The sequence below is a fragment of the Sorex fumeus genome, unplaced genomic scaffold, assembly GCF_029834395.1.
Source record: "Sorex fumeus unplaced genomic scaffold, SorFum_2.1 ptg000226l, whole genome shotgun sequence".
Lineage (NCBI taxonomy): Eukaryota > Metazoa > Chordata > Mammalia > Eulipotyphla > Soricidae > Sorex > Sorex fumeus.
In genome coordinates this window covers 1,536,274-1,563,451 of record NW_026606283.1, presented here as the reverse complement: position 1 = coordinate 1,563,451, position 27,178 = coordinate 1,536,274, and the positions used below count along the sequence as shown (strand labels likewise).

General features: G+C 56.9%; 3 protein-coding genes across 3 annotated transcripts in view; 2 read left to right on the top strand and 1 right to left on the bottom strand.

Annotated features, from left to right (window-relative positions):
- Positions 1–1,739: 1,739 nt before the first annotated feature.
- Positions 1,740–11,967, top strand: CCDC181 (coiled-coil domain containing 181). The gene is made up of 5 exons (XM_056108604.1): positions 1,740–1,871; positions 4,613–5,527; positions 7,004–7,150; positions 7,590–7,744; positions 11,791–11,967. The coding sequence occupies exons 1-5, from the start codon at positions 1,740–1,742 to the stop codon at positions 11,945–11,947; spliced, it is 1,506 nt and encodes a 501-aa protein (XP_055964579.1). The 3' UTR covers positions 11,948–11,967.
- A 750-nt stretch (positions 11,968–12,717) lies between these two features.
- BLZF1 (basic leucine zipper nuclear factor 1) lies at positions 12,718–21,326 on the bottom strand. The gene is made up of 6 exons (XM_056108572.1): positions 21,262–21,326; positions 16,538–16,971; positions 15,436–15,635; positions 14,842–14,970; positions 14,443–14,662; positions 12,718–14,341 (listed from the first exon to the last, which is right to left on the bottom strand). The coding sequence occupies exons 1-6, from the start codon at positions 21,290–21,292 to the stop codon at positions 14,159–14,161; spliced, it is 1,197 nt and encodes a 398-aa protein (XP_055964547.1). The 5' UTR covers positions 21,293–21,326; the 3' UTR covers positions 12,718–14,158.
- A 940-nt stretch (positions 21,327–22,266) lies between these two features.
- The window catches only part of NME7 (NME/NM23 family member 7), a 42,446-nt gene continuing 37,534 nt past the window's right edge, over positions 22,267–27,178 (top strand). The window contains exons 1-2 of the mRNA XM_056108573.1: positions 22,267–22,370; positions 26,697–26,804. Coding sequence (XP_055964548.1) covers positions 22,368–22,370; positions 26,697–26,804 — 111 coding nt within the window. The 5' untranslated portion in view covers positions 22,267–22,367. The remainder of the gene's footprint in view (positions 22,371–26,696; positions 26,805–27,178) is intronic.

Genomic DNA, 27,178 nt, shown 5'->3' with positions numbered 1-27,178 from the left:
TTTTCTTTCACAATACCGATTTTAAAACTAATATACAAAATACTATGATAGTTTGGGCTGGAGCGATAGCACAGCGGTAGGGCGTTTGCCTTGCACGCAGCTGGCCCGGCTGAGCCGGGTTCGATTCCTCCGCCCCTCTTGGAGAACCCGGCAAGCTACCGAGAGTATCTCGCCCGCATGGCAAAGCCTGGCAAGCTCCCTGTGACGTATTCAATATGCCAAACACAGTAACAGTTGTCACAATGGAGACGTTACTGGGTCCGTTTGAGCAAATCGATGAACAACGGGAAGACAGTGACAGTGACTGTGATAGTTTGCTTCTGCCGTCGTTGTTGATGACATCTCTCCTGTTTTCACTGGGTCAATATGAAAACCAGTGGTTTATAGGCTTTAGCCCAAGAGTGACCCCAATATGTGTATATATATATATATATATATATATATACACATACATACATACATGTAGCACTGTCCTCCCATTGCTCATCGATTTGCTCGAGCGGGCACCAGTAATGTCTCTATTGTGAGACTTGTTGTTACTGTCTTTGGCATATTGAATACATCACGGGGCGTTTTCCAGGCTCTGCCGTGCAGGCGGGATACTCTCGGTAGCTTGCTGGGCTCCAAGAGAGACGGAGGAATCGAACCCGGGTCGGCCGCATACAAGGCAAACACCCTACCCACTGTGCTGTCACTCCAGCCCCCCCCCCCCACACACACACATATTGGTGTGGGGGCCACACCTGACAGTGCTCAGGGATCACTCTTGGGCTAAATCATCAAAGGAAAAGATGAATTTTACCTGAAACACATTTTAGTTTCCTGACGTCTGCTTTTTGTCTTAAGGGCCATACCCAGCGGTGCTCAGGGCTTATTCCTGGCTCTGCACTCTGGGATCACTCCTGGCGGGGCTCAGGGGTACCAGGATGTGCTCTGAGCACCTAGAAAAGCAAATCAGGCGACATGAATAAGCTTCCGTAGAAAGGCTGGCCCTCCTTTTTAATCTTGCGAATCCAGGTGCCAGGAGGTGCTTGTGTGAAGGGGAGATGAGGGGGTGGGTACGGGGTGGACCGGAGTGTCCTCTGAGCAAATGCATTCAGCACATGCAGAACCTTACTGTCATTTTGGGGGGGGTTTGTTTTTGGGGTTTTGTTTTGTTTTTTGCTTTTTGGGTCCCACCCGGCGATGCTTAAGGCTTCCTCCTGGCTCTGCACTCAGGAACTACTCCTGGCGGTGCTTGGAGGACCCTATGGGATGTCAGGGATCGAACCCAGGTTGGCCGCGTACAAGGAAAATGCCCTCTCCGTTGTGCTATTGCTCCAGCCCCTCCAATGAGTGCTTTTAAGGGGGTCTTCCAGGGCACTGGGGGCTCTAGCTGGGCCCCATCACTTGGGGTGCAGTTCACAGCCTTCTGAGGTTGGTTTTGGTTGGTTGGTTGGTTTTGCTTTTGGGTCACACCCGGTGATGCTCAGGGGTTCCTCCTGGCTCTGCACTCAGGAATCACTCCTGGCGGTGCTCAGGGGACCCTAGGGGATGCCGGGGATCGAACCTGGGTCGGGTGCATGCAAAGTAAACGCCCTCCCCGCTGTGCTATCGCTCAGCGCCCAACTCTGCCCTGTGTGAACCTGCGATGCTTCCTGGGCCCTCTCGGGCTTTGCCTGGGCATCTCTGAGCTCCAGGGGCTGACTTCTGGTCTTCCTCTCTTCCCACCTTCCAGCCTTCCTCTTGAGCAACCGACAATGAATGACAATACGGAAACGGACTCCAAAGAGAGTGGCGAGTATGAAGACGACTTTGAGAAAGATCTGGAATGGCTGATTAACGAGAAAGATCCCAGTGAAAACGGCGGGGCAGAGGCAGAGGAGGACTGTGTGAGCTACGGAGCGGGCGAGGGGCTGGCAAGCGCTTAGCGTTTCGGAAGCGATCCCTGAACCGCACATCCCTAGGCGAGGCAGTGACCAGTGTTCCCAGCACCGTCCCAGAGATGAGAAAACTAACGTGTAAATGGGGGTATCCCAAAGCACAGGGCTGATTGGTGTGAGAGCTGGGGATAAGATAGCGCTTTCAATAAAGCCAGGAGCAGGGGCTGGAGCAATAGCACAGCGGGGAGGGCGTTGGCCTTGCATGAGGCCAACCCGGGCTTGATCCCCAGCATCCCATAGCGTCCCTGAGCACCGCCAGGAGTAACCCCTGTGCACTGCCGGGTGTGACCCATAAATCAAATAACAACAACAACAAAAAAAGCAGACACTGGGATTGTAAGAGATTATAGCATCAAGGGCTGGAGTGATAGCACAGCGGTAAGGCGTTTGCCTTGTGCACAGCCAGACCGGCCGAGCTGGGTTCGATTCCTCCGCCCCTCTCGGAGGGCCTGGCAAGCTATCGAGAGTATCTTGCCCATACGGCAAAACCTGGCAAGCTCCCCGTGATGTATTGAATATGCCAAACACAGTAACAACAAGTCTCATGATGGAGACGTTACTGGGCCCGCTCGAGCAAATCGATGAACAACGGGAGGACCGTGTTTTTTATGGCATCAAAAGCAAAACCCAGATGATTTCTGCTCTCTCTAGACTCAGGTGAAAATCATAGGTTATGCTTTCAATGGAAATGAAACATAAGGCAAAGGCTTCCGAAATATAGTGTTTCCACCCACTGGGGACCAACAGACACTGATTAGCATGTGAGGGGAACAGGTGGAAAAGGAACGTATCGAAGACTGGGCTGTAGGCATGCGCTTAGGAAAAAGTAGGTCTATTAAATATGATTAAGTAGGATCACTTATTGTCACGTGGAAGGTCACATTGGCATGGTGGTATTTGTTACTTTTATTTTGTTACCTTTTTCATGCATTAACATAAAAATTGCCGGTCTGTTGGGGCCAGAGTGATAGCACAGCGGGGAGGGTGTTGGCCTTGTACGCGGCCGACCCGGGTTCGATCCCCAGCATCCCTTATGGTCCCCTGAGCACCACTAGGAATGATTCCTGAGTGCAGAGCCAGGAGTGACCCCTGAGCATCACTGGGTGTGATTCAAAAAGTCAAAAAAAAAGATTGTCAGTATAATAATTGTCTTAGCAATAGTCAGTTCAAAAATAGTCATAGCCCACTCCCAACGCCCAAGTTGTGTGGCTCTGGGTAATTCCCTTGGGGGGCATGAAGTCAGAGTTATTATGGGGGCCATGAGAATCCGAGTTGTTATGGGAGGTTGGGAATCTGATTATTATGGGGGGTTGGGAATCGATTATGGGGAGTTAGGAATCTGATTACTATGGGGGGTTGGGAATCTGAGTTATTATGGGGGTTTGGAAATCTGATTATTATGGGGGGTTGGGAATCTGATTATTATGTGTGTTGGGAATCTGATTATTATGTGGGTTGGAAATCTGATTACTATGGGGGGCTGGGACTCTATTATGGGGGGTTGGGAATCTGTGTTATTATGGGGGGTTGGGAATCTGATTACTATGGGGGGTTGGGAATCTGAATTGTTATGGGAAGCTGGGACTCTATTATGGGGGGTTGGGAATCTGAGTTATTATGGGGGGTTGGAAATCTGATTACTATGGGGGGTTGGGAATCTGAATTGTTATGGGAAGCTGGGACTCTATTATGGGGGGTTGGGAATCTGAGTTATTATGGGGGGTTGGAAATCTGATTACTATGGGGGGTTGGGAATCTGAATTGTTATGGGAAGCTGGGAATCTATTATGGGGGGTTGGGAATCTGATTATTATGGGGGGTTGGGAATCTGAGTTATTATGGGGGTTTGGAAATCTGATTATTATGGGGGGTTGGGAATCTGAGTTATTATGGGGGGTTGGGAATCTGATTACTGTGGGGGGTTGGGAATCTGAATTGTTATGGGAAGCTGAGAATCTATTATGGGGGGTTGGGAATCTGAGTTATTATGGGGGGTTGGGAATCTGATTATTATGGGGGGTTGGGAATCTGAGTTATTATGGGGGGTTGGAAATCTGATTACTGTGGGGGGTTGGGAATCTGAGTTATTATGGGAAGTTGGGAATCTATTATGGGGGTTGGGAATCTGAGTTATTATGGGGGGTTGGGAATCTGATTACTGTGGGGGGTTGGGAATCTGAGTTATGGGGGTTTGGAAATCTGATTATTATGGGGGGTTGGGAATCTGAGTTATTATGGGGGGTTGGGAATCTGATTACTGTGGGGGGTTGGGAATCTGAATTGTTATGGGAAGCTGAGAATCTATTATGGGGGGTTGGGAATCTGAGTTATTATGGGGGGTTGGGAATCTGATTATTATGGGGGGTTGGGAATCTGAGTTATTATGGGGGGTTGGAAATCTGATTACTATGGGGGGGTGGGAATCTGAATTGTTATGGGAAGCTGGGAATCTATTATGGGGGGTTGGGAATCTGAGTTATTATGGGGGTTGGGAATCTGATTACTATGGGGGGTTGGGAATCTGATTATTATAGGGGGTTGGGAATCTGAGTTTTGCACGTGCTGCCTGGGGTGTCCACTCATGAAGCCAGTGGCCGGGCAGGCCTGTTTTGGGCTGCCCGCGTCTTCCGGCACGGGAAACCTGGGCTCTCCCCGCAGAGGCGAAGACCATCTCTCCTTCCCGCCCCCAGGTCACCCGTGGGGCTGAGCCCCCTGGGGCCCCCCAGGATGCGGAGCCCCTGGCCGCCCCGCCCAGGGACGATGGCCCCGCCCGGAGGAATGACTTCATCTCGGTGCCCAGCATCCAGCCCCTGGAGGCCGCGTCCGACTCGGACAGCGAGACCTCGTCGCAGGAGTCGCGGCTGGACGAGGCCGAGGACGAGGAGGTCCGGCGCTACATCATGGAGAAGATCGTCCAGGCCAACCAGCTGCTGCTGCGCCAGCAGCCCGTGCATGAGAAGCGGGACCGGCGGCTCAAGTTCAAGGACAAGCTGGTGGACCTGGAGGTGCCCCCGCCCGAGGACGCGGAGGCCGCCCAGACGGCCAGCGAGGACTCGGTGTCCGGCCAGATGTCGCGGCTGTGCCTCTCGGGCGAGCCGGACCAGGCCCAGGTGCCACTGGTCTTGCCCGAGGAGGCCGGGCCTGAGGAGGCCAAGGAGGGGAAGGTCCTGGTGGAACGTGACGGCAAGTTCGAGCTGCTCAACTTCCAGGACCTGGAGAGCCAAGGGCTGCCCGTCCCAGCCTGCCCGGCACCCGGCGCCGACGGCGACTTCCCCCAGGCCGGCTCCCGCCTAGCCAGCCCCGCCGGCAGCAGCGGTGGCGGTGGCGACCCGGGGAAGAAAGAGGCCTCAGGGGGGACTCCAGGCCCAGTGCTCTCTCCCCCCGAGAAACCACAGCCTGACACCCCACCGCCGCAGGCGGCCCCCGGCCTCCGGCTGAGGCCGGCCTCCACCGCGTCCTCCGACCCCTGGAAGGGTGCTGGGAGACTCCACCCGCGGGCCCAGTCGGCGCACTTGTCGCCGGCCTCCTCCACCTACTGCCTCTCCCCTCAGCAGAAGGAGCTGCAGAAGAGGCTGGAGCAGAAGCGGGCGAAGCTCAGGTTGGAGGTGAGGGTGCCCCCCCACCCCCCACCCGGGAACGGGGCCTGGCGGGCTCTGGGGGAGGGACGGAGGCTCTTCCCGGCAGCGGGTCAGGCCAGATGCATTTTCTTCCTTCGCTGGATTGAGTGTTTCAAAGACTCGATGCCAGAGCAGGGAGGGTGTTGTTGGCCTGGCATGCAGTCGACCTGGGTTCGATCCCCGGCATCCCATAGGGTCCTTCCGAGCCCCCCCAGGAGTGATTCCTGAGTGCAGAGCCAGGAGGAACTCCTGTGCATTGCTGGATGTGACCCAAAAAGCAAAAAAAAAAAAAAAGATTCTGTGTTACGGAAGAGAATCCTCCGTCTGCTGGTCTGCCAACCCGATGCCAGGAGAGGCAGATTATCCCTTGCCTGGCTCTCTTGCCTTCTGGGCTGTGCTCACAGCAACATCTCTGCTTTTGTTTGGGGCCTCCGTGGTGGTGCTCAGGGCACCACCAGAGCCAGGAGTTATTGGGGAACCGTTTTCTCCCAGCATGCCCGGACACGGGTCTGGGCAGACGCGGAACAAAGGTTGATGGTTGCGCAGAGAAGTCACTCCAGGAGACAGCTTGATGGCCGCTCACTTTATTGCCAGATGTATACATATTTTATAGAGGGTCTCGGCTTAAGGGGATGGTCCAGTCACATAAAGTTTAGCACCACTGACTGTCACCTTTCCAACTCTGCTTTGTCCCGGCCCAGTCCCATTAGGGCGGGATGCTGCAGTTAGGCAGGACTCGCCAAGCATAGGGGACAATTCTTGAGGGGATTGGGTGAGACTCAAGGCCGGATACCTGGCGCTTGTCAGATGCACCCAGACACGCCCTGCTGGGTTGCTGTGCAGGGACAGGTCTCATCTGCTCTGGTACCTGTTGAAATGCTCCACAAGGAGTAATCCCTGAATATCGCTGGGTGTGACCCAAAAAAGCTAAGAAAAAAAAGAAGGACTCAGAGCTCAGGGAAGATTCTGTGTTACAGAGGGCTGGAGTGCTAGCACAGCGGGGAGGGCGTCTGCCTTGCACGCGGCTGACCCAGGTTCGATTCCCAGCATCCCATAGGGTCCCCCGAGCACTGCCAGGAGTGAGTCCTGAGTGCAGAGCCAGGAGGAAACCCTGAGCATCGCCAGGTGTGACCCGAAAAGCAAAGAAAAAAAAAAAAGATTCTGTGTTACGGAAGAGAATCCTCCGTCTGCTGGTCTGCCAACCCGATGCCAGGAGGGGCAGATTATCCCTTGCCTGGCTCTCTTGCCTCTGGGCTGTGCTCACAGCAACGTCTCTGCTTTCGTTTGGGGCCTCCGTGGCGGTCCTCAGGGCCATCCAGTGCTGGGGGGGGCATCGCGAGGGGGCGGGGTGGGAGGGGGCGCCTAGTCTGACGCCGGCAAACCCCCCCCCCCGGGATCCCTTGCGCTGTGCCCTCAAGTTTCTTATCTGTGCCTGTTCCCCCCACCCCCAACCCCTCCCGCCAGGAGGAACAGAAGAAACTAGAGGAAGAGAAAGAGAAGAAGAAGGAGAACGACCTGGTGTTTAAGGCCTGGCTGCAGAAGAAGAGGGAGCAGGTGCTAGAGATGCGGCGGGTCCAACGGGCCAAGCAGATCGAAGACCTGCACAGCAGGGTGAGGCGGGCTCGGGGCTTCCCCATCCAGCCAGCCAGCCAGACAGGCGGATGCTCAGACGGGGGACACTGAGACTTAACCCTGCACCTGCTGATGCCCTCCCTGCTGTATCCCGGAATGACACCCAGACATGCGCTCCTGCCTGGCCCCCCCCATTTCCTTCTCCCCTGCATCTCCCTGTTTCCCTCGGACCCCGTGCTCTGCCATGTCCCCATTCATCTTTACTTGGGGGCTCAGGGGTCCCTCCTGGTGGTGCTCGCAGGAGGCTGAACCAGGGTCCGCTGCAGACTCAGTGCTTGGCCCCCCCGCCCCCCCCCGTGACCCTGTGCATGGCCTTGGCGCCATCTCGGGGTCGGTCGTGGCCGGGAGGTGACGGCCGGGAGCCCCCACGAGGCAGGGCTGAGGGTCAACTCGGCCCCCCTCCGTTTGGCGTGCACAGCAGGAAAACCGGGACCCGCAGCAGGCCTTCCGACTGTGGCTGAAGAAGAAGCACGAGGAGCAGCTGAGGGAGAGGAGGACGGAGGAGATCCGAAAGCAGGAGGAGTGCCTGTACTTCCTGAAGGGGACCGAGGGCAGAGAGCGCGCCTTCCGGCAGTGAGTGTCCCCAGGCCCCTCCGGTCGCCTTGACCTTTTTTCTTTTCCGCTCTTTGGCGATGCACAGGGGTTCCTCCTGGCTCTGCACTCAGGAATCGCTCCTGGTTGTGCTCGGGGGACCCTATGGGATGCCGGGAATCGAACCTGGGTCAGGCGCATGCAAGGCAAACGCCCCCCCTCCCCCGCTGAGCGATAGCTCCAGCCCCAATCTTTTTTTTTAATTGAATCACCATGAGATGCAGTTACAAAACTTTCATGTTTGAGTGTCAGTCATGCAATGATGGGACACCCAAGCCTCCACCAGTGCACGTTCCCCACCACCAATGTCCCCAGTATCACCACCCATCCCACCCCACCCCCCTGCCTCCATGGCAGACAATTTTCCCCATACTCTCTCTTTTTTTTTTTTTCTTTTTTTGCTCTTTGGGTCACACCCGGCGATGCTCAGAGCTGACTCCTGGCTCTGCACTCAGGAATCACCCCTGGCAGTGCTCAGGGGACTCTATGGGATGCTGGGAATCGAACCTGGGTTGGCCGTGTGCAAGGCAAACGCCCCCCCCCCCCCCCCCCCCGCTGAGCGATAGCTCCAGCCCCAATCTTTTTTTTTTTTAATTGAATCACCATGAGATGCAGTTACAAAACTTTCATGTTTGAGTGTCAGTCATGCAATGATGGGACACCCAAGCCTCCACCAGTGCACGTTCCCCACCACCAATGTCCCCAGTATCACCGCCCATCGCACCCCTCCCCCTGCCCATCGCACCCCTCCCCCTGCCTCCATGGCAGACAATTTTCCCCATACACTCTCTCTCCTTTTTTTTTTTTTTTTTTTTTTTTTTTGCTCTTTGGGTCACACCCGGCGATGCTCAGAGCTGACTCCTGGCTCTGCACTCAGGAATCACCCCTGGCAGTGCTCAGGGGACTCTATGGGATGCTGGGAATCGAACCCGGGTTGGCCGTGTGCAAGGCAAACGCCCTCCCTGCTGTGCTATCACTCCAGCCCCAATCTTTTCTTTTTTTTTTTTTTTTAATTGAATCACCGTGAGATACATTTACAAAACGTTCATGCTTGAGCTTCAGTCATGCGATGATGGAACCCCCATCCCTCCACCAGGACACATTCTCCACCACCATTCAAGCCTGCCTGCCAGGAGCAGACGCTCGATAATTTATTTTCTGTTGCTTATTATGAATATCACCGGCAAGCTACCGAGAGTATTCGATATGCCAGACACAGTAACAACAAAGTCTCCAATGGAGATGTTACTGGGCCCGCTCGAGCAAATCGACGATCAACGGGAGGGCCTTTACCTTTACCTTATGAATATCATGAGAGGTCACTTTGGGATTCTAAAATTGCAAATGGTTGGGGCCCAGAGACAGCTCTGTGGGGAGCTAATTCATTTTGAGATTCATTTGGGAGTCTCCTGTTCAAGGCCGTTGAATGGGCTGAGATGGCGCCTGGACGCAGATCGTGGGCATGACAGCCAGGACCCTGAGTGGGCAGGGAGACGGGGAGTGACGGCCAGTTTCCGCCACTGCTATGTGGCCTGAAGTCTCAGTCCTGGAACTCACAGACCTGGGTTTTGCTTCTGGAAGCTCATGGCCATCGGGGGTTCATCTGGGCACACCCGCTCCATTGCCCTGGTGAATTGGTTTGGTACAGGGTCCAGAAAGATCTCCGATGAGCTGCTGTCTTCCTGGATTCACTGCTGTGTCTCTGGACCAAGGCCCTTGATCCATCCGCCTTGATCTTTTGAAGTGGGGTGGGGGGCGGTGGGCATTGAGTTGGTTTTGTTGTTGTTGTGTCTTGTTTTGTTGTTTTTCCTTTTTGGGCCACATCTGGAGATGCTCAGGGATTCCTCCTGGCTCTGCACTCAGGGAACACTCCTGGCAGTGCTCAAGGGACCCTATGGGATGCCGGGGGTTGAACCCAGGTCCTCCACGTGCAAGGCAAACAAACGTTCTGTACTATCAGCTGTATATCCGCTGTACTATCCCTCTGCCCTTTTAGTCTGTTGTTGTTGTTTGTTTGTTTTTTTTTTTTGAGTCACACCTGGTGATGCTCAGGATCACACCTGGCGATTCTTTTCAGGTCACACCTGGCGATGCTCAGGGGTCACTCCCGGCTCTCGGGACTGGGTGAACGATGTGAAGGGCCAGCTCTTTCCAGCCCCTCCCCTCTGTATTTTTTTTTTTAATGTAACCCTTTGTTGGTGTTCGTTGTAGAAGTCCCATTTTCTTTTTTTTTTTTTTTTTTACTTTTTGGGTCACACCCTGTGATGCACAGGGGTCCCTCCTGGCTCTGCACTCAGGTATTACTCCTGGCGGTGCTCAGGGGACCCTATGGGATGCTGGGGATCGAACCCGGGTCAACATCGTGCAAGGCAAACGTCCTACCCGCTGTGCTATCGCTCCAGCCCCAGAAGTCTCATTTTCATCATGAAAAAAATCACTACTTCAGCGATGTTCTTAGTTCTCTGCACTTATTTGTGATTTTTAAGTATAAACCAGAATCATATCGTGTGTGTGTGTGTGTGTGTGTGTGTGTGTGTGTGTGTGTGTTTCCCCCTGCAGTGTGCTTTATTTTGAGGGACAGATCTGGATTGAACCAAGGCCGCAGCATGCAAGACAAGGGCTGTCAGCCAGTCGGCCTTCTCTTCACCACAGCCCCAGTGATCTGCAGTTTCTAGGTGTCTCTCCGCACACCCGACCCACCAACTGACTAGGATTCATCTGCTCATAGCCAACTTAATACCCCATGACACCAAGTTGTGTTGTGAAATACTCAAGTCTCTGTTTCCTAGCAGTTATGTAGTGTAGGGTCATTTCAGGAGGCGGTGTGTGTATGTGTGTGTGTGTGTGGGGGCGGGGGGTGGGCAGTGGAAATCATGTAAACAACACACGTGTGTACTTAGCAGTTGTGTACACATATTCATTTGTTTGGATTGGACCCTATTGTTACTTTTTGGTGTATTTTGCCTAGACCAACTTTATAGTCTTAAGAAAGAATTCTTTTTTTTTTTTAATGCTTTGGTTGGGGCTGGAGCAATAGCACAGCGGGGAGGGCGTTTTGCCTTGCACGCGGCCGACCCGGGTTCGATTCCCAGCATCCCATAGGGTCCCCCGAGCACTGCCAAGGGTATAAATAAATAAAATGCTTTGGTTTACTTTTCCATTGTAAGGGAAGAACTGTTTTGTGTAGAAAGCAAAGCAAGCACACTATCAATTTCTTTACCAAAATAAACCACACAAAATTTCTGCATGCTGGCATCCTTAAACCGGTTCAACAATGTTTTACAATACAGGAAAACTAACCAGAAAAATCTAGTTTTTTCGGAATTTCTCAAATACTCATTTTCTCAGAAAACTTACTATTTTTAAATTTTTTGTTGTTTGAATTTGGGAATCACACCTGGCGATGCTCAGGGGTTCCTCCTGACTTTGCATTCAGGAATTACATCTGGCGGTGCTCGGGGGACCCCATGGAATGCTGGAATCAAACTTGGGTTGGCCTCATGCAAGGAAAACGCCCTTCCCACTGGACTATCACTCCGGCCCAGAAAACTATTTTTAAAACTTTCCCTGCATCCCAGGCAATCGGTCTTGTCTGAGACAAATCCTAACTCTGTTGGCAGTTTAATCAGACAAACTTCATTCCCAACATCAGGTTCCGAATGTAACCCCTGTTTTTGTGTGAGCCTAAAATATAAGCCTGAGCTTTTCCAGTTGATTTTTGCCCTTTTTTTTTGCATCACACCCGGTGATGCTCAGGGCTGACTCCTGGCTCTGCACTCAGGAATTACTCCTGGCCGTGCTCGGGGGACCCTAGGAGATGCCAGGGATCAAATCTGGATCGGCTGTGTGCAAGGCCAACGCCCTCCCCGCCGTGCTCCAGCCCCTCCAGTTGAATTTCAGTTTCTATTTGGACCCTCTCCGTTGCCGGAGACACTCAAGGCCAAGAGCTTCTTGCCGGCCCCTAACGGCAGCTGGAGGGAGGGTCTGTCCTGGCTTCTCCTGACCTGGGGGGTGTCTCTCCTCCCCAGATGGCTCAGAAGAAAACAGGTAGAAAAACTCGCGGAGCAACAGATGGCCAAAGAGAGAACGAGGCAGCTCCGGCAAGAGGCGAAACGGCTGAAGCAACGCCAGAACGCCTACATGGCGGAAGCCAAGGCGTTTCGCTTTACGGACCCTTACAAGTGAAGGTAACCATTAAACACCTCATTTGGACGCCGCTGTCCTCGGAACGGGGGTCTCATTTCTTCTGGCCAGGGGTGTCGGTCACGATCGAAATGATGGAAAGTGTCGCGATATTTTGGTGATGTTGACAGTATATTTAGCTTTTTTTTTCCTCTCCCCCCAAACACTAGAGCTGAATAAATTTCTTCTCACACTTCGGGAATGTGTAATTCGTTCCATCTCTTAGCCCGTGCGATGAATCGAAAGACATCGGGACACTACTGTCCTCTTGCCTTTTAAAATTTTTCTAACGGGCTGGAGCGATAGCACAGCGGGGAGGGCTTTGGTTTTGCACGCAGCTGACCCGGGTTCGATTCCCAGCATCCCATAGGGTTGGGATGTGATTCCTGAGTGCATGAGCCAGGAGTAACCCCTGTGCAACGCCAGGTGTGACCCAAAAAGCAAAAAAAATTAAAAAATTTTCTAACAAAGGGGAGCAGATATTCTTAGTTTTTTTTTTTTCGGGGTGGGGGGTGGGGAACACACCTGGCTGTGCTCAGGACTTACTCCTGGTTCTGTGCTCATGGTTCACCCCAGTGGGGCTCAAATCGGGCCAGCTGTGTGCAAGGCAAATAGCCTTCTTGTCCTCTTATTCTGGCCCCTTCACCCACCCTACATTTTTCATCAAAGTAATTTAAGGGAAAGGTAGAGGAATCAATGTGCAGGGGAATAATAGGAACCCGAACGGGAAGTACCTCTTTCTGAGCTAAACAAACGCCATCCAAAAGATGTGCTGAAAATAAAGTAGTGAAATTTATTGCCGAGAAATTTATTGCCACTTGAAACTATAAATATAACTTAGATGGAATCAAACACAAATGTTCTTGACGTTAAAATACATCATTTTTGACGACATCTGACTTTCAAAGACTTTGCGGTGGCTAGACATTTCCACAAATATAATTCATATACTTTGGTACATTTTGTGGATATCTTTAAAGACCTACAAAAGGGTATTTAATAGCCCATAATAATATATATTCTACAATATAAATTACTGGATTACGCCTGTCATTGAGTTCATACAGTATTTTTCGAAAGATCCTGCTTTCCCCGTGTTTTATAAATATGAAACGGAATATTCCTGTAATGCTCGATTTGCCAAAATGAGCTTAGTCGTTAGAACCTTGTTCGAAGTTGAATCCATTCAAAACGTGGATCCCTGCACCAGACCCGACATGCGGGTGAATGTCTGCTGTTTAGGTGCTGCAGTACAGTTTTCGTTTTTGGGGGGGCCACAGCCAGGGGTGCTCAGGCCGAGTTCCTGACTGCGCGCCCAGGGGTCACTCCTGGCCGGGGTCAAGCTGAGATTGTCTCCTGCTAGGCAAGAGCCTGACCCACCGCACTGTCCCTCCGGCCCCTGCAAATCAGTTTTAAGTCTGTCGTACAGCATTTAGGATGTGTCATCAACACTGCCCCACTGCCCGGAGGATTTCTGCAAACTTCCCCGGGAGCCCCCAAATCACCAAAAAGCTTGAAACTTCCCCCCAAAGGTCCTACCCTGAAGGGAGAAGGAACTAAAAATACTTTGTGTGGCAAGGGGTGTGTGTGTGTGTGTGTGTGTGTGTGTGTGTGTGTGTGTGTGTGAGATACCCAGATAATATCTGAAACTCTGGTGTGCGTATGACTAAATGCTTAGTGTAACAAGCCAGATAATATGTGTGTGTGTGTGTGTGTGTGTGTGTGTGGAGCGGAACTAAATGCTTTGTGTAGCGAGCCAGATCATATCTGAAACTGTGTGTGTGTGTGTGTGTGTGTAACTAAACGCTTTGTGTAGCAAATGAGATATCTGAAACTGTGTGTGTGTGTGTGTGTGTGTGTGTGTGCATGCTGGGGGTGAACTCCTGGCAGTCAGATAATATCTGAAACCGTATGTGTGTACTTGGTTCATACCCAGATAATATCTGAAACTCAGGGGTGTGTGTGTGTGTGTCTGTGTGCGCGCGCCGGGTGTTTGTGTGTTTGTGTGTGTGTGTGCACTGGGGGTCACCTCCTGGCAGCCTGGGGGACCAGATGCGGTGCCAAGGATGGAACCAGGGTCAGCTGCATGCAAGGCACATGCCTACACCTGGTCCTTCCTCCGCGGCCCCAAAGCCCTGCTGCGCCGACCTCACTGTACACGCACACGTGCACATGCACACCCATGAACGGGCGCGGGGGCGGGCGTGGCCCGGGTCAGAGCACCAGCAGGTCCCCGCGGCAGTGGGCGCAGCAGTTGAAGGTGATGTTCTCGTAGCGCGTGTAGGGGTGGAAGCGGCCGATGTTCTTGGTGGCCAGCAGGGCGGCAGGGGTCGGCTCCGGGAGCGGGCTGTGCGGGGGGCTTCCGGCGCGGCCGACGGGGTCCAGGTGGCGCAGAACCTGCGGGACGGGCAGGGGACACGCGTCACTCCCGCCGTCCCAGCACCGGGCGGGACCCCCGTTCCCACACTCCGCGCCGCTCGCCGGGAGGGGACCGTCACCGTCTCGGCCATCTTCTCGGCGGGGCTGCTGCAGAACTCCGCGGTGGCCGGACCCTTCTTGGGCTGCCCGGGGCCCACGTTGCCCAGCAGGTGGGCGCTGATGGCCCTGGCCAGGCCGTGGTTGGCGGCGGCCAGCTCGGCAGTGCTGTGCGGCGCGGGGCCCGGCTGGTACGTGGGCTCGCGCCCCCACTGCAGGGACACCAGGAGCTCCTCCAGCAGCCTGCGGGGACACGGCAGGGACGTCACGGGCGCCCCAGGGCCCCCCCCCCCCCCCGCCCTGCCACAGCCCCGGGGGCTTCCCACGGCCACGAGTCCCAGTTCCCGAGTGTCCGACCACAGGGGGCTCGGGAGACCCTCTGGGGTGCTGGGGCTCTGGGTGCTGTGGGCCCGGGCCTGTACCTGTGCGTGGCCGCCATCTCCTGCCGGAAGTGCTCCCGCTCGCTCAGGAGGTCCTGCAGTGCTCCCTGCGCATCCCGGGTCTGCCGCTGCAGCGTGGCCCTGGCGCCCGCCAGCTCGTCGGCCATGACCCTGCGGAGGCCCGGGAGATGCTGACCACACCGTCGCCCGCCCAGGTCAAGGGCCCGAGGACCCAGCCCTGCCACGGACCTGACTCTGCCTCCCCACTGACGAGCTTCTGTGTAAGTCTACAACTGGACCTCACGGTGTTTCACTAATAAAAACTGAAAAAGGAAAGAAGAAGAGAGGAACAGAGACGTGCTCTCGCACCACTCATCCGAGGGGAAAAAGAAAGTTGAAAATAAATGGAGCAGGAATTCACCAGCTGTCGCAAGGATTTGGGACGGGAGGCCCGGGGCGGGGGTACCTGCCAGAACATTCGGGATGAAGGCCCGGGGCGGGGGTACCTTCGGGATGGAAGGCCGGGGCGGGGGTATACCAGCTGGAACGTTCGGACGGGAGCCCGGGGTGAGGTGCCTGCTGGAGCACTGCGGGCGGGGAACCTGCCGGAGGTTTGGGGGCGGGGCCGGGCGGTACCTGCTGGCCAGGAACTTGCTGCGCCAAACGTCGCCCTGGATGGACAGCCGCTCCAGCTGCTCCGACAGCTGGCCCACGTGCCGGCCCACCGCCTCGTTCTCCAGCAGCAGCTGGTTCTTCTCCCGCGCCAGCCGCTCGAAGTGGTACTGCAGGTCGTCCCCGACCGACGCCACCAGCAGCTTCTTTAGCTCCCGGTTGACCTGGGGAAGCGGGAGGATGCGGCGGCGCCCGGGCGGGACACGGACAATGGCCCTGCGTGACCGCCGGGCAGACCGCCCGCCTCGCTCTGGCCGGCACCGCTTCCACGGGGCCTGAGGGCTACTCCTGGCTCAGTGCTCGGGGGTCACACCAGGCGTTCCCGGGGTCCTCTGGTCCCGTCGCCATCGCAGGCCCCCAACCAACACCGCAGAGACACAGCGTCAGAGATGACACCCGCGGCTGGCTCAAGCACGGGGGACTGACCACGGGCTCGCTCTGCTGTTTCGGGTGGACCAGAGGCCACCCCCAACAGTGCTCAGGGGCTACTCCTGGCTCTGTGCCAACTCCTGGCTCTGTGCTCAGGACCGACTCTTGGCTCTGTGCTCAGGAATGACTCCCAGCTCTGGGCTCAGGGCTCACTCCTGGTGGGGCACTTTCCCCGCCTGAGCTTTCACTCGGGTCTTTATGTTTTATAATTTTATTCAACATTTGAGATTTTGTTTCTGTGTGCCTTAGAATGTCTACTTTTCATCCCAAAAGGAGTTTGTGGTGCCTATACACACATCCTTCACACGGTTCCTGGAAGGCCGCTTTTTTTTTTTTTTTTTGGTCTTTTGCCCTCTGGGCCATACCCGGGATGCTCAGGGGTTCCTCCTGGCTCTGCACTCGGGAATCTCTCCTGGCGGTGCTTGGGGGACCCTATGGGATGCTGGGGATCGAACCCGGATCGGCCACATGCCAGGCCAGTGCTCTCCCCGCTGTGCGATCCCTCCGACCCCTGGAAGGCCGCTTTTGAGGAACCGTTACTAGCCACGGCCCAGGCCACTCGGTGTCTCGGGAAAACGCTGGCCAACAGCACCGTCCCCGCGAGGGAAGCGTTTTCTCGCCTGCAGGTGGTTCTTACCTCCGTCTGCACCCGGAGCTGGTTGGCGAGCCCTTCCCTGTCCTCTCTCAGCCTCCGCTCCGAGGCCTCGAGCTTTTCCAGATTATTCCTGACATCGGAGAGCTCCTTCCCCGGGGCCGCCGCCGTGCTCTCGGCCGGCGCCTCTCCCTTGTGGCGTCCGAGCGCGGGGACCTTGGCGCTGGCGGCGGACAGGTGGTGCGTGATGGCGGCTTTGGGGACCCGGATGCGGACGGCCTCCACCTCCAGGGCGCCCTCGGCCGGCACCTGACCCAGCTGCACGACCCCGGGGCTGTCAGCTGGACCCGGCCTCTTCCGGGGACTCGGGAGCCGGTGGCGCCTGGGGGCCGGGTCCCCCGGGGTCACTTCCAGCTTGGGGGCCTCCTCCGTTTCCATTCCATCTCCGGCTCCTCGGACGGGGGGCGAGGCCAGGGCGGCTGGTGGAGGAGAGAGAGACACACACCCAGCCCTGTGAGTGATGCCAGCCCTGCCCCCCCCCACACACAGTCCTTTGATGCCAGACCCAGCCAGCCACACACACACACACACACACACACACACACACACACAGAGTTCTGTGATGCCAGCCTCAGCTGGCCACACACACACACACACAGCCCCGTGAGTGATGCTAGCCCCAGTCCAGCCAGAAGAGGCCATTCTCACAGCCCCACGGCAAGACCCACGCGACAGTCACCCTCTGGGGTCCCTAGGGAAGGCACCCCGGCCTACCGGCGTCTGGAGCCCGAATTGCTACTGCTTGAACCGACTTCTGGCCAGAGGATGGACGTGGTAGGGGGCCAGGCGGCGGGTGGAGCTGCCTCACATGCCCTCGGGCCCCGCCCGCTGCCGGCCTGGCAACTTTGGGGGTGGGGGGGGGCCTCGACATTTGGCCCCGGTGACTTTCATGCTTCTACCTGGCCTTGTGACGCACTTAGAAACCTTTGTTACATCAGCACCAGCTGCCTTCCCGGGCACACGGACAGTTCTCTTCTCTGGGGGGCGGGAGAGGTTCCGGGGGGCGGGGGGGAGGGTCCGGGACCCAGGAATATGCACTTGGCACTACTCGTTAACTTTTTGCTTTTTGGGCCACACCCGGCGATGCTCAGGGCTGACTCCCGGCTCATGCACTCAGGAATCACTCCTGGCGGTGCTCGGGGGACCCTATGGGATGCTGGGGATCGAACCTGGGTCGGCCGCATGCAAGGCCAACGCCCTCCCCGCTGTGCTATTGCTCCAGCCCCAGCACTACTCACTCTTCACCCTTCCTGCACGGCTGCCAGCTACCCCTGATTCTCGAGGACATTTGACTCAGCCTTTGTGCCCCCAGCGTGGACTGCTGATACAGAAGGAGCGAGCCAGGGACATCGCCCTCTTTTGCCCTATTTTTTTCTGGCGAGGGTCAGATCACAGATATTCGCTGACTGAGGTTTTCTGGACGAGGCCAACATCGGTCACGGTCACGGTCCTCCTGTTGTTCATCGATTTGCTCGAGCGGGCCCACAGTAACGTCTCCATCATGAGATTCGTTGTTACTGTGTTTGGCATCTTGAATACGTCACGGGGAGCTTGCCAGGCTCTGCCGTGCGGGCGAGATACTCTCGGTTGCTTGCCGGGCTCTCCGAGAGGGGCGGAGGAATCGAACCCGGCTCGGCCGGGCTGGCTGCGCACAAGGCAAACGCCCTACCGCTGTGCTATCGCTCCAGCCCTAGGCCAACATTGAAGCTATTCTAAAAGAAGGTGCAAGTTTCCAGTGAAAAGCAGAGCAGAGTAGTAACCAAGCAACTTATACTACTTGTAGTACAAGGGCAATAGAGACCAAATTCCCTTGATTCAGGATGACCCGTGACTTGGACGCGCTTCAGATATGGAACAGCCTGGAATGAAGCCCGGGTTCTGGATCAAACCGATTCCAGTTTTTTTGTTGTTGTTTGTTTTTTTTTTGCTTTTTGGGTCACACCCAGTGATGCACTGGGGCTCCTCCTGACTCTGCACTCAGGAATCACTCCTGGCAGAGCTCGGGGGACCTTATGGGATGCTGGGAATCGAACCCAAATCGGTCGTGTGCAAGAAAAACACCCTCCCAGATGTGCTAAAGCTCCAGCCCCCCAATGAGTATTTTAAAGGGGGGTCTCCCAGGGCACTGGGGGCTCTAGCTGGGCCCCATCACTTGGGATGCAGTTCACAGTTTTTTGAGGTTGGTTTTGCTCTTGGGTCACACTCGGCGATGTTCAGAGGTTCTTCCTGGCTCTGCACTCAGAAGTTACTCCTGGAGGTGCTCGGGGGACACTATGGGATGCTGGGAATCGAACCCCGGTCAGCCATGTGCCAGGCAAATGCCCTCCCCGCTGTGCTATCACTCTAGCCTCACAGGCGCCAAGGGCCGTCTTGGCCGGTCCCTGATTGGAACACTGAGACAAATGCAGCTGGTTCAGGGGGCCTGGGAGAGTGTCCAAGCAGCAGACCATCAAGCGGCGGGTTCCAGGCCCCGAGACCCCAGCCCTGCCTGGCGGACCCTGAACCTCACGCCATCAGATGCTGTGATTTAACTCACCCTCCTCCTAACTCCTAGTGCTTCCCGAATAGGAAAATACTCGAGTCATCTGTGCTCCAGGATCACTCTGGGCAGGCCTGGGGGGCTGTGAGTGGTGCCAGGATCCAAACCCGCCCGATCAGCTGCACGCCAGGCAGCGCCTTCCCTGCCGTAATGTCCCTCCAGCCCTGTGACTTTCCATTTTAATCTTCTGTTTCCCGAGAAGGGCTTTGGGTTCAGATTCAGAGGCGTGAACAGTTCCTATTTATTTATCGACCCAGGTGCGATTCCCTTTTCTTAAAAGCAGCCATGGCAGCCCACCGTGCCCAGCCCGTGATGTGGGGGGAGGGCTCGGAACAGCGAAGGCTGGGGCCGTCTGGCACCTCCTCAGGGGCCAACACAGGCGCGGGGGCGGGGACAATCGGTGAGCAAGAGGCCCGACAGTGCCATGCAAGTGTGATATGACAAGGGCCGGACCATGGGTCAGAACGTGAGCTGGACCACGGGCCGGGACACCATCCCGACTGCCACGGGCCGGGACACCATCCTGACTGCCCAGTCCTGCAAAGTCCTGCCACGTGCTCTGGAGCTCAGCCCCCCTTCACTTCCCAGGCCCCTGCTGTGACCCTTGGCCCCCAGTGCCCGCGTTGGGTCTCGGCTCGGGGCTTCCCGTCAAGCGCCAGCCGGGTGGTCTGCTGGGCCCGTTGTGTCGGGCCCGCTACCGTCCTCCCCCTCTGCCTCTCGCCCCGACCTGAGCGGCCTCCCAGGTGCCACCCGCCTGCCCCGGCCTCTGGTGCTCGCTCTACTGGAATAACCGGAAGCGGGGAGGTGCCCGCGTGGGGTAGGCCCGGATCTGCGTGGGCGAGGATGACGACAGGGCAGGTGGGGACCGTCTCAAGGAGCAGCTGTGCGTCCCCTGCACCCCCGCAGAGACTCCGGGCCTTTGGGGGTGACCTCACTTGGGAACGGGGTGATGGCGATGAGGCATCAGTGCCAGCACACTGCGGCCGCCCCGGCCCCCGACTCAGAGCCTGGGGTGTGTGGATGGGAGAAACCCGTCACGGGCACAGAAAACAGGGCAGGGCCAGCGGGCAGTGTGAAGCCAGGGAAAGCCCCAGAGCCAGGCGGTTGGGGGGTCCAGGGGGGATGAAACTACACAGCTCAGAGCTTTCAGCTGTGGGCTGGAGCGATAGCACAGCAGAGAGGGCGTTTGCCTGGCACGCACCCGACCCGGGTTCGATTCCCAGCATCCCATAGGGTCCACTGAGCACTGCTAGGAGTGATTCCTGAGTGCAGAGCCAGGAGTCAGCCCTGAGCATCGCCGGGTGTGGCCCAAAAAGCCAAAATAAAAAGAAAAGAAAAGAAAAAGAACTTTCGGCGGCCCCGTGTCCCACCGGCAGCGCCTGGGAGACACAAGGGATGGGACCCAGATGTCCCACGCACCCGAGCTGGCCAGACTGAGCTGCTCTGGGGAGTGGCTCCTGCTATTCCGAGACTGGGGTCGAGAGGGGCCTCTTCTCCCTGCCACCCGTCTGTCCGCCTAAGCCCCGAGGAAGGTCCATTCGCCGGGACCCGCGTCATCTCCAGACGCCAGAAAGCACAGCCGGTGACTCTGCCTGACTCAGTAGCTCCCAGCAGTATTGGGTAAATACAGCCTCATGCCGTGAAATACTTCACTGCATCCCCGAAGGGTCGAAGCAGGAGGGGACCCGAGTCCCTTGGGTTTCCGTGGGCTCCCACCCAACTCAAACGCTCCTTCAAACGGCTCCAGATTTTATGTTTAAGAGGATTGGGGGGCGGGGGGGGGGGGGGAGACCAGAGCGATAGCACAGTGGGGAGGGCGTTGGCCTTGCACCGGGCCGACCCGGGTTCGATCCCCAGCATCCCATAGGGTCCCCTGAGCACCGCCAGGGGTAATTCCTGAGCGCAGAGCCAGGAGTCAGCCCTGAGCATCGCCGGGGGTGACCCAAAAATAGAAAGAAAATAAAAATAAAAAACCCTCAATCGCCCACCGGCCAGAGGGGTAGGGCAGTGGGTGGGGCGCTTGGCTTGCACCCAGACAACCTGAGCCCACCACCCCGCATGCCACATGGTCATATGCCACATGGTCCCCCCAACGCCCCCAAGTCAAGCCGGGTGAAACCCACTCCCCGCCCCCCCCCAAAAAAAAACCCCACCCAAAGCAAACACTCACCTCTGGGCTCTGAACTTTCCAGAGTGGCCATTCTGTCCGCTGACTGAAGACCCCCGTCCACCGACGACCCTGCAAAGGCAGGAACGGGAATGAATGAGCCCAACTCCGGGGGCAGCGCGCAGGGCGCCCCCCACCCCACCCTGCACCTGGCAGACGTGCCCGGGCTCGGGCGCCCCTTCCGTCCCCCCGGGGGGCGGCGGGCAGGGTCGGGTGCTGGACACGGCCCAGGGTCCGTCCACTCGGGAGCTGGACCCCGCTTCGCTCACGCCCCCTGCGACCCCCCGACCCGCCCGGGTGGGAACGGGCAGCGGGACGGGCGTCCCGGCCAGGAGTGACCGGGCCAGCCCCAGCCCCAGCCCGGGTCCGACCCTCCCCGGGCCCCGCGGTACCTCCGGGCCCCGCCGCGCCCCGCCGCTGCCCCGGCGCGCCGCACGCCCACCGCCCCGCACGCCCACTTCCGGCCCAGGCCCGGCTGACGTCACGCGCCCCCGCCGCCCCGGAAGCACTTTGGGTCCCGTTCCGGGTCGCGCTCCCGGAGCCCCCGGGTCGCCGGAAGCGGGGGTGAAAGCGCAGGCAGCCCACGCGGGGCGGCGCGTGGACGCGAGCAGCCCCCACCCGCGGCGCCCGGGGGGCGGACACGCCTCGAACGGGCACAACGCGGGGAAAGAAGCGGGGGAGCCTCGGGCGCGGCGGCCGGGTACCACTTCCGGGTCACGCCGCCGCCCGCAGGGAAGGGGCGGAGGGAAACCCGGAGGGCGGTGTCCTGTCGCCCTGGCAACAGCGTCGAGGGGCGGGGCCTTTTCGGCCGAAGGGGCGGGGCCCGGGAGCGTTTCAGCCACTATGGGAAGAGGGGGCGGGGCTTTTCCGGCCGAGGGGGCGGGGCCCGAGAGCGTTCCAGCCACAATGGGGAGAGGGGGCGGGGCTTTTCCGGCTGGGGGCGGGGCCCGAGAGCGTTCCAGCCACTGAGGGGAGAGGGGGCGGGGCCCTCGCCGCGCGCTCCGGAAGTGGGCGTGGCCCGTTGCCGGAGTAACCTGGAATCTGCGGTTCTGTTGGTGGCAGCGCCTCTTCCCCGGACGTCGCCGCTTCCCGGGACCGGGAGGCCGAAGATGGTGAGTGCCGGGCCCGGGGACCCGGTTCCGCGGCGTCTGATGTCTCGGGGCGTCGCCTGCGCCCCGTTGTCCCTTGGCGGGCGCTGCGGCCCAAACCCCGATCGGGGACCGCACCGAGCAGCCGAGATGCAACAGTTTCAGGGCAACAGTCTCGGGGCCACGGATGCAACAGTGTCAGAGCATCGTTTTGGGACCAGCACTTTTTCTGACTCATTTCCCCCCCCTCCCCCGTCCAATTGAGGCAACGCTGGCTCACAGCAATTATTTTAAGCGCTGATGTTTTGGGGGTCCCGCAGGCGGAGGGCGCCAGCATCCCTGGGTCCCCTTTCACCCCTTCTCCCACTTCCGTGCTGTGGCGGGGGGCGGGGGCGTTTCAAGGGCTTGTTTCCCTCCGGCGTTTTCCGAACCAGCATTGTTTCAGTGTTGGATTTTGTTTGTTGGTCTGCTGTGGGGGCCACAGGCGGCGCTCAGAGCTTGCTCCTGGCCCTGCACGCGGGGATCACTCCTGGCCGGCTTTGGGGGGCGCCCTATGGGATGCCACGTGCGAGACAGGCGCCCTCCCCGCTGTTGCCCACGTGTTACTTTTTGTTTGTTTGTTTCTTTTTGGGTCACTCCTGTCTCTGCACTCGGGAATTACTCCTGGCAGTGCTCAGGGGACCACATGGGATGCTGGGACTCGAACCTGTGTGGGCCCCGTGCAAGGCAAACGTCCTACCCGCTGTGCTATCGCTCCAGCCCTGCCTCCCGGCTCCTGAAGCACCTTCAAGATGTGAAGCAGAGATAGGCAACTGGAGTTTGGTATCAGCACCATAAATACGCTTTAAACTTGCAGCTAGTGGCCAGACCTCACCGGGGTGAACCAGAGAAGGACTACTGGGTCCAGCCTAAAAGCAGTGGGAGGTGTGCCCCTCGGACATAGCTCCTGGACACCCCACTAATTTACCCCATACCACCTCATTATTTACTTTCTTACTCTGTGATCTGGCCACCCCCTCTGCACCCTAAAATCAGAGGAATCGGTTCCGCCCACAAAGCCGAAAAGCCTTTTTGTAGGCGTGAAATACATCTGCTACCTGGGAAAGGAATTCCAAAACCGGGACTGGAGTGATAGCACAGCGGGGAGGGCATTTGCCTTGCACGCGGCCGACCCAGGTTCGATCCCCGGCATCCCATATAGTCCCCTGAGCACCTCCAGGAGTGATTCCTGAGTGCAGAGGCAGGAGTGGCCCCTGAGCATCGCCGGGTGTGACCCAAAAAGCAAAAAAAAAAAAAAAAAAAAGTTATTGCGCATGAATTGGGGAAACTGGGAATAACTGAATTGCCGAAACAGGTTTCAGAAATAAGGGAACCTTAGAAACAAGTTTGGGGAGCCAGGGGGCTAGCTCCAGGGGCTAGAGTCCAGACGGGGCGTGCAGGAGGTCTGAGTTTGCCCCCCTGTGCTGCATGGTCCCCAAACTGCAAGGAGCAACCCCTGAGCTAGGTGTGTCCCCAAACCCAAATCAGCAAAGACGTGTCAGGGCCGGGAGTGTGGCTTGGCGTGCCTTGCATGAGTGAGGATCAATGGGTGCCGGATTCCCCGCCCCTCAAAAACGGCACAAGAAAGATCCACTTTGCCCTCTGTGGTGGTGCGTCCCATTTTGTAATAAGAATTTGCTTTTGATTCATGAAGTTCCTTCTTCCTTCACTTCCAGGATAGATTCATTTCACTGAAGGAGCCGACCAGAGGTCAGGGAATGGGGGCAGCCAGTCGGAAGGATGTCGGAATAGCCTCCAAGTCGAGTTTCCATGCCCCCGACGCTTGTTCAGAAGGCATGTCCTCAAACACACCTCATTTCTGTCTCTCGTGTATTAACGTGCCACGATTCTCCGCTCCGCTAAGGGGATTATCTGGGAACGTTTTCCCACATGACTGGCGTTCCTGAAACTTTGTTTGACTGTGAACGCACATGGTACCCCTCCTTTCTGCTTTTGCTCCTTAAGAACCAGAGATCACGCGGCAGAGATAAAGGAGCGATTTCACAGCCGGGAGAGCGTTTGCCTTGCTCGCGGCCGACCTGGGTTCGGTTCCCAGCATCCCAGAGGGTCCCCCAAGCACTCAAGTAGTTCCTGAGCCAGGAGGAACCCCTGAGCATTGCCGTGTGACTCAGAAAAGCCTAAATAATAATAATAATAACAATAATAATAATTTTTTAAAAACCAGATAAGGCTCCTGGGGGAAATAGGACAATTTCTCCACCTAGCGGCTGGGCTGGGGCGCTTGTTTCTCCGAGCGAGCAGCAGGGGGCGCTGTGCCACCACCAGTCCCAGCCCCAGCCCCACGTGTGTTTGGTGGCGTGTTCAGGGGTTCCTGCCCTCGGTGGCACGTGTCGCCGCCCAGCCAGAAAGCACCGTGTCCCATCCCATGGCCAAGAAGGCAAAGGCGCCGGCCCCACTTGTAACTCGGAGGCAGGCGTCTGTCACCCCCCCACCCCCACCCCAGTGGCCTTTGTCGGACCTAAAAGGCCCAGTGACCTTGCCCGGCCTGGCCTTGGCAGGGGAGCTGGAGGCTGCTCCAGATTAGCTCGGGGTCCAGTCCACCAGCGGATGACCCTTGGATTATGGCCTGGACGGAGGAAGGGAGGAGGCGAGGTTGGCAGAGATAACGGAGGTTATAACAGGGCTGGAACTGCACTGTGATTGGAGTCGTGTGGGGAAGAGGCCCAGGAGAGGCCGGTCTGCAGAGCTTACCAAGCCTCAGACCAGATAAGCGTGTCCGAGAGCGTGGCTAGAGAAATGGGCCAAGGATGGAGTTCTGGGGGCTGGTCACACCCGCAGTGCTCAGGGCTGACCCCGGGCTCTGCACTCAGGATCACTCCTGGCCGGGCTGGCCTGGCCCCTGCATTTAAGGAATTGAGGAAACCCACCCAACTGGGAAAGGAGAGGGGGAAAATGAAAAAAAAAAAAAAAACCAAGCAAACCCATAGTGTAAGTTGCTACCTTAAGAAACCAGAAAAAGCGGGGGGGGGAGACCCTCAAACAAGCAGAAGGACAGAAATCGGGATGAGAGAGGAAACCAATTATTGAAGGAAATTTGAGGGCAAAGACCGTCATTACCCAACCCCCCCCCCCATTGGCTCATTGAAATGAACTGTGTCGGTAGTCGATGTTGATATATGTGGACATCAAATGAACTGGCCTGATAGTTGATGCTGATATGTGTTGACATCAAAGGAACTGTTTTGATAGTTTTATTGAAATGAACTGTGTTGAAATGAACTGTGTTGATAATCAAGCACAAAAACCTTCAACTGGCGCAAACCATCACCGATGGTGGGGGAGCCATCCCTGACCCTACAGCACGAAGGGGGACAGTAGAGGCGCCCCAGAAGCATGCCGTGGGATTTGGCAACTCGGGGGAAATGGGCAGAGAGCTCGGAGATGCAGGGGACCCACAGGGACAAGAAGACAGATCTGGGCCTGGAGCGGTGGGGGGGGGGGAGGGGCGGATCCTGCACGTGGCCGACCTGAGATTAATCCCTGTTGCCCTGAGCCTGCCAGGAGGGACCCCTGAACACAGCCAGGAGTAAGCCCTAAACTAACTGAGTGTGACCCCAAAACTGAAGATTTTAAAAAGGAAATAGAAACTGCATAGAGAGAAAAAACAAGGGGCCTGGAGCAATTGCACAGCAGGGAGGGCGTTTGCCTTGCACGCGGCCAACCCGGGTTCGATTCCCAGCATCCCATAGGGTCCCAGGAGTAATTCCTGAGTGCATGAGCCAGGAGTAAGCCCTGTGCGTCGCCAGGTATGACCCAAAAAGCAGCAAAAACAACAACAACAAAAAACCCACATGAAGAACAAGCGTTGAATCTATAAAGTGGAAATCTTCATACACAGGAAAGTTTGAGCCCACCTAACTGCGCTATCGAATCCCCTGCTTGTTTAAAGGATAAATAACACTGGCCCTGGGCTGGAGAGATGGTCCAGCGAGTAGTGGCCTCATCGGGAGTGATTTCTGAGTGCAGAGTTAGGAGTAAGCCCTGAGCTTCACCAGGTGTGGCCCTCAACCCCGCCCCCCCAAAAAAAACAAAAAGAAACTCAAACAAACAAGAAAATTGAACTGCGCCACCTGAAAAATGAAATTCTCCCCCAAACTAAGGATATTTTTATGTTTTGTTAGAAATTAGGAAATATTCCTAAGGATAGGTCAGCCGTTAAGAGGGCAGAATTATCCAGGGTAGCAAACTGGTATCGGCAGATGGGTCGGCTGCAGATAACCCGCGGGAACTGCACGCCAGGATGCGCCCATGTGGACCGCGAGCGAGAACGTTCTCTTCCCTTTCTTGCAGAGCCACGGCGAGCGATTCGTCTTCATTACGGAGTGGTACGATCCAAACGCCTCGCTCTTCCGACGTTACGAGCTTTTATATTACCCCGGGGATGGATCCCTTGAAATGGTACTGGAGCCTTTGGTTGCTGGAAAGTGGGCAATGGGAGTGAGGGGATGGGGGGTGGCTGGGAGGCGCACAGGAGACTGGCCGGCTGCTGAGGGGCTTTAAAAAAGAGGTACGGGGGGGGGGCTGGAGTGATGGAGTGATAGCACAGCGGGGAGGGCATTTGCCTTGCATGCGGCCGACGTGGGTTCGATTCCCAGCATCCCCTAGGGTCCCCCGAGCACCGCCAGGAGTGATTCCTGAGTGCAGAGCCAGGAGTCGGCCCTGAGCATTGCTGGGTGGGACCCAAAAAGAAAAAAAAAATAAGAGTTACAGGGCAGGACAGGCTGGAGCGATAGCACAGTGGGTAGGGCGTTTGCTTGCATTCGGCCGACCTG